Raw genomic sequence first — 9,093 nt, 5'->3', positions numbered from 1 at the left:
GATGTCGACTGAAACAGAACCAGGGAAGACCAAACATGGGACAGAATAAGACTGGACCAGAACCAGAGTCTAGAATGGTTCTGGAAACAGTACTGGTTCTTTCAGACTTGAATGGTTCCAGAACCTTAAAGGAACCAGAAACTGGGCCAAGGTCAGCCTAGAGAGCCGGACCATAGAGACCAGAACCTGTCAATGATCCTGACTGGTACCTGGACCCGGTTCTGGTGGTTCCGTGATGAGCTGATCGGTCAGTGAGGTTGTTTTGGTGCCTAAACCCGGTTCAGCCAGCAGAACCCCTGGCTGATCCACTTACTGAGCTGTAAGCTGATTGGTGCCCAGCGGGGGGCGCTGCACTGAGCCCTGAGATTAACCAAGCACCACCATGATACCAGAACCCCCAGGGAACCGGGTTAGGCTGCAGAACCTGGACCCCGACAGAGGAACTGGGACCAGTTCCAGTTATTATTTCAAAATAAGAGCCTGAGCCAGCAGCATAAATTAGTTTTTATTTTATAAAACAGGAAGTGGACTCATTTACACTTGGGTCAGAACTCAAGAGTTCTGGTTCTGTTCACTCAGCTGGGCCCGCTCCAGCCTCAAGAGCAGACTCCGGATCTCGTCGCGTTTCTGCCGCGCCTGTTGCCGTGGGAACCAGCCCTCCAGTCGCAGCGGCAGGTCGAAGTCGACGACGGGATTCTGAGGAGCCAATCAGAGGGAGCGAAATGTTTTTAAAGATGCAGGTTCACAGCTCCGTGACGATGACATCACTTCCTGTTTTGGGTGGCCGACCTGCAGGAAGCTCTCGGCGAACTGCAGCAGGTAGACGCCGCAGTCGCTGCCGTTGTCCTGCTGAGGAACGCTGCAGGTGCAGCTCCGCATGGTGGCGGGGGTGAAGAGGCGCGGAGTCTTCCTCCGAACCTCCCACTCCACCTGCAGGTAGCTGGAAGGGGTCAAAGGTCAGGGGGTCAGCGACGCTGCAGGCGAGCACAGAGGGGGAGAAACTCACCCTCTGATGAGTCGGCAGACGTCATCGTGGCTGGAAAGTTTCAGGGAGTCCATGACCAGGATGCACGACCTGCAGGGAGCCAAACACCAGTTATCTCTGTTCAAAGTCTCCTCCAAAAGGAAAAGATTAACAATGATTTAATGTCAAATAAAAATTAGATCCCAGACATCTTTCATCAGCAGAGGAAGGTGAGGCTCACCTCTTGGTGACGGTTTTCTTCTGACAGCCCAGCAGGGAGCACTGCAGCCAAACAACATGGAGCTTCAGCAGAAGAAACAGCAGCGCTGCACCGCAAGCTAATGCTAACGCTAACTGCTAAAATGCTACATGTTAAATACAGCGAACCCTCGTATTTGTGGGGGTTACGTTCCGAAAAGATCCTGTGATAGACGAAATCCGTGAAGTAGTTACCTATATTTTTTACAATTATTATACAGTATAATTAAATACTCTACGTTGAAACCAAAGAATAAAACCTGTTTTCAGGAACAAGCATTTTTTAAACAAATATAACGCTTTCTTACAAATAACTACAGTAAAATAATAATTTTAATCATCAATACGAAGTACAGTAAACAAATTGTGACTCGTATTTCACTGTTCCTCAAACTGACTCGGCTCTCTAGGGGTGAGTTTGTTCAAAAGAAGAACATTATTTATCGGTAGTTGTTGTCGCTCTTTTTTTCTTCTGGGAAAAAACATTTACCAAAATTTGCTGTATTACGTATATTTAAATACTGTAATGTTATTGGCACACAGGTAGAGAAGAAGCGTGGAGACTGTTCAGCCAATCAGAACGCAGAACATAATGCACTGTAAAATAAAAATGTTCAAAAAACTGCGAGGCTGTGAAAGGTGAACCGCGTTACAGCGAGGGTTCACTGTATTCATTACTGAAAGATGATACCTAAACGACACCTACTGAGTCTTAAAAAGGCAACAAAAAATATTAAATTAAATGTTAATAAAACAAAAACTAGGATAATAAAACGTCAGAATATTGTCACTTTATTCTGGTAACATTATAAATTTATTCATGTCATTTTTATTTTCTCCTCAGTATTGCTTAATTCTCATCTTGTGTTATAATCCACTGGATAATTCCTGTTTATATGACTCAGCATTTTAAAATGAACTGGATTAAAATAAATGGGTTCTAAAACGGCCGTGATGAGTCAGCAGATTTTAATTGTTACCGGTGGCAGCTGGGACCTGGGACGCGGTTCTGCTGCAGCCCGTTCGGATCCATCTGCACAAACACCAAACATCTGGACTTGATTCCCAGAACCGGCTGGTTCCATCAGAAACTGATTAACGGGCCCAGCAGGTCCGTTTTATAGACAAACACACAGCGAGCCAGGTTCTGCTAGGTGTGACGTCTTCATGCCAGGGAACAAGCAGAACTTGTTCTGGTCCACGTCTGGTGAACGGTACCGTGTCCTCCACCTGACAGAACCGGGCCGAGCCATGCCACCCGCTCACCTGCTCCGCTCAGGAACTCCTCAGTCCGAACGCCCTCCAGTCCGGGGAAACAGACCACCACCAGGAACCAGTGGGCTCTGAGAGACACAACCATGAAACTGGGTCAGAACCACTGCTGGCTGGTTGAACAAATCTGAAGCAGAAATCTGTGGAACCAGAACCGGGTAGCAGAGGAGCCAAAAACTGGACTCAAAACTGGCATTAATGCAACATATTTTACAAGTCCAGCACTAAATTAATTTTTTAATATTTACAAATTACAGACAAACCAAAATATAAAGAATTAAATTAATTAAAATAATTTTAAAATTAGGACAATTTAATTTAGCATAAAAATTTTTTTTGCTAATTTTAACTCACGCTTTGTTAACAGGCACAAACAGGAAGTCTTTGGAGAAAATGTCCACGTCCCGCGTCCACGTCTTCACCCTCTGATGCCTCGTGTGATGGTCGCTGTGGAAGCAGCAGAAGAAGAGTCAGAGTGACATCATCTCCACTGGGCGGCGGCGGTGGCGGTGGGCTTACGGGACAGAGGGGGCGTCGCTCTCTCCAGCTGCTCGCCGGCAGCTCAGCTGCTTGTAGAAGAAACTGCTGAAGACGTGACTCCTCTGGGCCACCGTACCGCCAACGCCCTCCAGGAGCAGGTACCTGGCGAGAGGGAGACCCCTGCTGGTCACACACAGCAACTACAGCCACACAGAGACCCCTGCTGGTCACACACAGCAACTACAACCACAGAGAGAGAAGAGGACTGACTTGAAGTAGAAGTCGATGATGACGTCGTTCAGGAACTCCCCGGCGTCCAGACAGTCCAAGTCTTCTTGCGTCAGCGTCATCCGACCGATACACGGAACCAGAGGGTACTGGATCAGCCTGCAGAAAGAACCTGGTTAACCTGGCACACCTGGACCAGAGCTGGTGATGAACCAGGACTCACCTGGTGGGCTGCTGACCAGCAGGATTCCTCTGAGCTGCGCTGGACTGACCTGGCTTCTGTCAGGACACAAAACAAAAAGGTCCAGACTCTGTTTACACTAGAGATGCAAACCTGCAACTAATTATTAATAAATTAATGTTTTATTACATTAAAACCATTTCCAATCGATTAAAAATGTCAGCTTAGTCCTTCTTTAACGTTGTACTTAGGCCTCTATCCAGCAGAGGGCGCTGCTGGTCATTCTTAAGTAGAGCCAGTTGATACAGAAACAAAGATACCAGCCTATACCAGAACAGGAAAGAGAAATTTTCCAAAAAGAGTCCGGTTTGGGATGAAAAATGCACTTTGAAATATAAACACTCAAAGTTTCATCCTAACAGCTGCATGACGGAGCAGCAGCAGCAACTTCAACCAAAACTATTGATTTGCTTCAAAAACTAGGATAACATGTCAGGGGATAATGCTGAAAAATGATGGAAGTCTCATTATATGAGAAAACCACCATTTTCTGTTTATTCATCCTGTATTAAATACAGATGAGAAAATGTCAACATTTTAAAGTCAACATGTTCTGAATAATGTAGCCATTTATGTTGTGGACAATAAATCGATCAGATCAATCAGCTTCAAATGAACTCACAGCAGAGTGTCCCAGCAGGCGCAGCAGGTGCCGGTCCAGTGGAGCGGGACAGCTGTGGAGCAGCAGCAGGCCCTGGGACCAGTCGATGGGGGAGGAAGAGGAGCGATGCTGCTGGTACTCCTCCATGTCCAAGATGGAGGCCAGCAGAGCGGCCTGCATCTCCGACAGCTGCTCCTTCAGCATCACCAGGAGGAAGGAGCATGGCGGCGCTGCAGAGAAACAACTGATCCTCAGCACAATCTGCTACTTCTGGAGATAATTGTTAACCGATTTAGTGTTTTTGCTAACTTCAATGTTGAGCAACTATAAAACAGAAACCATGAGCATGTTGCTGTAGCATTTAGCATTAGCTTCCACTAAATCCATGGAGGAAGACCTCTGCTCCACTGGCAGGAGGTCTGAACTGGACTCACCGTTAGCTCTGGCAGTGGACTTCTGGATGAGCGACAGCTCCCTCTGCAGGAGGTTGGCCTGAGCCGCCGACACCCAGAGGAAGAGCAGCGAGGGGGCGGGGCCTTTCCATCCAGCCAGCAGAGCCCCGCCCATCGCCACGCCCCCGTCCCAGACGCCGTAGCCTCGGAGCTGAGACGCCACCACCGTCACCTCGGTGTCCTCCGTTCCTGAAAGGACAAGCTAACGTTTAACGTTATAGAGCAGAAACACAGCAGAGACAATACTGGACCCCGGGCCCAAGTCCGGTACCTTTCACTGGGAAGGTGATCTCATATTCAGCGATCTGCAAGAACAAAGACAAAAGCTCTTAGTGATGGGTCGGGAACAGAAAGATGGATCAGTCAGATGTGATACGGACCTTCAAAGGGCCGCGAGCGTCAGCCTCCATCAGGCCGGAGTGGAGCGAACAAAACTCCAGCTGCAGGAAGGACGGCGGAGAAGAACCCAGCAGAACCTGGGAGACCAACAACAGGTGAGTACAAACTCCTCCAGAAAGTCTGCTGCATATTTATGAGAAATACCACAATGATATAGAGCATCAGCATGGTATTTACGTTAGCTTCTGCTAATTACCATGTTGGTTATGCGCTTTAGCATTAGCTTTTGCTAAATACGATGTCGGTTTAGAGCTTTAGCATTAGCTTCTGACCTGCATCTTCTCGGTGTGTCCTGCTCCGTCCACCCAACTGGACGTCCTCTGTCCTTCATCGTCCTCCTCCTCTTCACTGGACAGGACGACTGGAAGCAGAGAGAGGATCAACGTTCTGCAGAGCGGATCAGAAACCGAGCGGCAGAGGAAGCGGGTCAGACTCACTGGCTTCACTGGGATCCAGTCTGGACTTCTTCTGTCTAAGACCTGAAGCAGCCAGCGTCTTCCTGTTTCTGAACGTCCTCCATCTGTGTCTTTGAGTCTCCATCACGTCCTCCTGGTCCACACGCCGCCTCCTCCTGGCCATCTTTGTCAACAATGCCGTCTTCATTGGGGAGGAGGAAGAGGAGCTGGACAGAGACACGAACTCGTCCTCAGACGTCTCCTCCAGTCCAACACCGGACGAGTTCTTCTTCTCCTGGAACAAACAGAGTCTCTCAGGCTGGGGGACAACCGGCTGTAGACTGGAGGAGTTTCTGTCCTTTTACCTTCCCGTTGGTGGCCGGGTCCACTTTCCTTTGCGGCGGCAAAGAACTCAACTTCCCAGCATCCACCTGTGCTCTCTGCTCTTCCAGGTAGTCCACAGCCTTCACAGAGATGCGTTTGTGCGGCGTGGACGGACTGGAAACTTTCCTCTGTGGTGGAGACTGGAGACCCGAGGAGTCCTCTGGCTGCAGCAGACGGTCTGACGCGCTCTTAGGCTGCCCCCTGCTGGACGAACAGGGGAACAACACTTTATAAACCCTGTACAGAATCATCAGGATAAAAGCAGCTGTGCGACACAGAAATTGTATCTTTTGTTATGAAAAATGCAAAATCAAATTATTGTAAAGGCAAACTAAATACTCAACATCTTAATTCCTATACAGAATGTATCTGGAAATGATTTTGAATGTATTCTGGGCTACAAGAACATGATAAACGTCCCTCTTTTTGTTGTTTTTATTGTTATAAACTTAAAATGGTTGCGCTAATTTCTACTTTACTGTATGTTTATGGTGCTGTATATGGGAGATGAAAGCAAAAAATCGGATTATTAAAGTTTTCTTTAAGATCCCTGCAATTAACAATCAGGATGGGCTTTTATTAACTGCCATCAAGAATATTAACGGAAATGTTATTAATTATTAAGAGGCAAAAATTAATAAAATAAAACAGTGATATAACAGAAAATGCATTTAAATAATCAAAATAAACAAAAATATTGAACAATTTAAAAACTAAAATCCTTCACAAAATATTAGTCAGAAAAATACGAATATTTACAAATCAACCAAGTCAATATAACCTGGATATTTTTATATTAACTAAAAAACGCTGGGAAAAGTCCGATCTTACCGAACGATGAATAATTAAATAAAAGTCTAAATGATGCAGTGAGGTGCCGTTATGATCGAATCCTCCAGATGAATAAAAACAAATCGACTCCAGCAGTTTCTGCACAGACATGATAAGCTGCTATCTCACCAGTCAGTGAAGCTCTGCTGCCATTGGCTGCTCCAACTTCCTGCCAAACCGTGATTGGCTGATGAAGCTCCACCCCTGCAGGAGCTGTCCAGACCTAGCAGAGTTTGGACGTAGCTCCTGAACGGTTGCCGTGTCGCCCTGAAAAAAGAACATCGTTTTCTCCCTGCTTCCACATGTAGCAGTCATCCTGGCCTGAAGGGGGCGCCTCCACCAACCTCATTCCAGGTGGTTTCCCATCATGCTTTCTGTCAGCTCCACCTCTCCTGGTCGGACTCCCAAAATCCTGCTTGGCCCAGAAAACACAATGTATTAAGGCCATCATGTGTATAAAAAATGTATAACTGCCCTGAAATATTCTCGAAAAAAACAAAGAAAATTCTGAATTTCAAAAATTTGACTTTTGAAACTGAAATTTCTGCATTTTATCTAGGAAATTTTTGACTTTTGAAACTTAGATTACATGTTTTTGAGATCTCAGAATTTTTTTATAGAAAAAACTGTAACTTTCAGTTTCAAAACTCAAAAAATTGCTAGAAAATCCTTTTGATGGAAATAACCCCGTGTTAACCTCCTTTACCTGGGGGGCGGAGCCATGGAGACGTGACAGGGGTGACAGCAGGTGGATGTGGGCGGAGTCAGAACCCTCAGGTTGTTTCTTCTTAGGGATTTTATAGGGAAAGGCCATCCTGTAAAATAAAAACAAACCACTCCAGACTCCATTGAAAAAACAACCAATTCCACAGCAGCGCACTGGTTCAGCCACCGTCTACATCGCACTGAAAACGATGAAAACACTGCACCGAACTCCATAGAAAAACATACACATTTTACCAGTTGTCACAGAGTACGTTCGAAGCTCAATTTGACATAATAAAACTAATTGAAAATACAACAAATACGTCAATTTAAATATCCAGCGTGTTCTAAATTGATCAAATTAATTAACTGTTACTTTTAACGCACTTCAAACCACATTGAACATGAACGGAAAGTGTAAATGACGGGGAAAAGTGTTAATTTCAGTAAAACTAGGAAACTGAAGCAGGTTATTTTACAGCCGAATTTCTCTGAAGGCCTTCTTGATTAATAATAAATATTTACTCAATCGCTTCCTTCATATTCATCCGACTTTAAACAGTTTTTATTCACACACACCAACCTGTGTAAGCCAAGGGGGAAGCTAATTAGCCTGCTAGCCGGGAAGCTCAGCTATCTGTCCGCGGCCTGGTTACGCTTAAGCGTCCCTGGAGTCTCCAGTGGACTCATGGGAAAAAATAGAACTTTAGTCTGGCCCAGAAGAACCGCGGAAGTACTTAGAAACCCGCATTATATTCCTGAACAAAACCGGGTTCATCAAGCTAATGAAAACAGAGACCGTGTTCTTCTTCTTCCAGTTTACCGGGAGATTGATCACCAATGATCTGTGCACACCGCCACCTGCGGTCCAACACGAGCAACAGCAGCCTGTTCAAGTTTGATCTTTTCTGATGATATTGTCATTTTATTCAACCTGATCCGCCTCCTTCGGTATTTTATCATATCATATTTATTCTGTATGTTGATTAAAAAATCTCAGTCAGGATAGTTGGCTTGAATGTCTGTTATCCTGAGTGTGTTGCGTTTGTTACCGTCTAATTAACTTCTGCACCTTACTTTATTCATAAAGGTAAACTCCTTTATTTAGACCATAAATAGATTATTACAACATAGATTTCTCTTTAGTTTTCTTTGTTCGTTATGAACAATATGTGAAAAAATCAATCTCTTCCCTGAGTTGTTATTGGTGTCTGACGAAATGCACCAAAAACAACCAATCAGAGCCAGGAGGCGTGGCTTAGTGCTGTCAGTCAATCTCAGGTACGCGCTGCTAAATGTGCTAACAGCAGAAAAAGTACTTATAGTTACAGAAAATCCATTTATCCATCAGTGGCTCTGGTAAGAACACTGAGGACCTGCTAACTGCAGCGTAACAGAGCAAGGTGGTGATTGACAGCGCTATGCCCCGCCTCCTGGCTCTGATTGGTTGTTTCTAATTAGCGATGGAAGAAAGCAGAGGAACTAATTTTTTCACAGATTTTCTGTCTCATGATTTACTGATTGTTTTAACAAATGTGTAAAAATGTATATTTTTTAAAAGTTACAAGGTGCAGCTTTAACTTACTGGTTTTCAGGAAACGTTGAGTTGGGGGCGTGGCCTGCTGCAGCTCTGATTTAAAGTGACAGAACCCTAAAACATCTCATTCTGGAACTCAGACTAAAATCTGTTGATCTAGGAATAACTGATTAAAAAATGTAATGAGCAGGTTTTGTTTTGCCCACAAACTGATCCCAACTTGTTGAAGGATGGATCACCTGTAAAACTTTAGTTGTTTAATTTTTTTTATATATATATATATATATTTTTTTCACTGTTTCCATCCTTTTTTTTTTAAATTATATCTTTATTGATTCTCGAGAAA

At 44.8% G+C, this 9,093-nt stretch overlaps 1 protein-coding gene across 5 annotated transcripts; it reads right to left on the bottom strand.

Moving 5' to 3' along the window:
• Positions 1 to 486: 486 nt before the first annotated feature.
• On the bottom strand, positions 487 to 8,075 carry senp7b (SUMO specific peptidase 7b). Of its 5 annotated transcripts, none has more exons than XM_044109604.1 (21): positions 7,794 to 8,075; positions 7,212 to 7,320; positions 6,850 to 6,917; positions 6,635 to 6,772; positions 5,656 to 5,875; positions 5,333 to 5,585; positions 5,168 to 5,256; positions 4,877 to 4,972; positions 4,768 to 4,801; positions 4,479 to 4,685; positions 4,066 to 4,274; positions 3,426 to 3,481; positions 3,245 to 3,361; positions 3,014 to 3,136; positions 2,849 to 2,941; positions 2,489 to 2,565; positions 2,203 to 2,255; positions 1,206 to 1,246; positions 1,007 to 1,075; positions 790 to 940; positions 487 to 696 (listed from the first exon to the last, which is right to left on the bottom strand). In XM_044109604.1, exons 2-21 carry the CDS (start codon positions 7,317 to 7,319, stop codon positions 553 to 555), a joined length of 2,346 nt encoding a protein of 781 aa, XP_043965539.1. In that variant the 5' UTR covers position 7,320; positions 7,794 to 8,075; the 3' UTR covers positions 487 to 552. The 5 variants fall into 5 exon arrangements, with proteins under 5 accessions (XP_043965539.1, XP_043965538.1, XP_043965536.1 ...); XM_044109603.1 differs by having other exon boundaries at positions 6,850 to 6,920; positions 7,794 to 8,040; XM_044109601.1 differs by having other exon boundaries at positions 5,656 to 5,878; positions 6,850 to 6,920; positions 7,794 to 8,039.
• Between the last annotated feature and the right edge of the window lie 1,018 nt (positions 8,076 to 9,093).

This window comes from Gambusia affinis, linkage group LG24 (assembly GCF_019740435.1).
Source record: "Gambusia affinis linkage group LG24, SWU_Gaff_1.0, whole genome shotgun sequence".
NCBI classification, from domain to species: domain Eukaryota; kingdom Metazoa; phylum Chordata; class Actinopteri; order Cyprinodontiformes; family Poeciliidae; genus Gambusia; species Gambusia affinis.
This window is presented reverse-complemented; position numbering and strand designations above follow the sequence as displayed.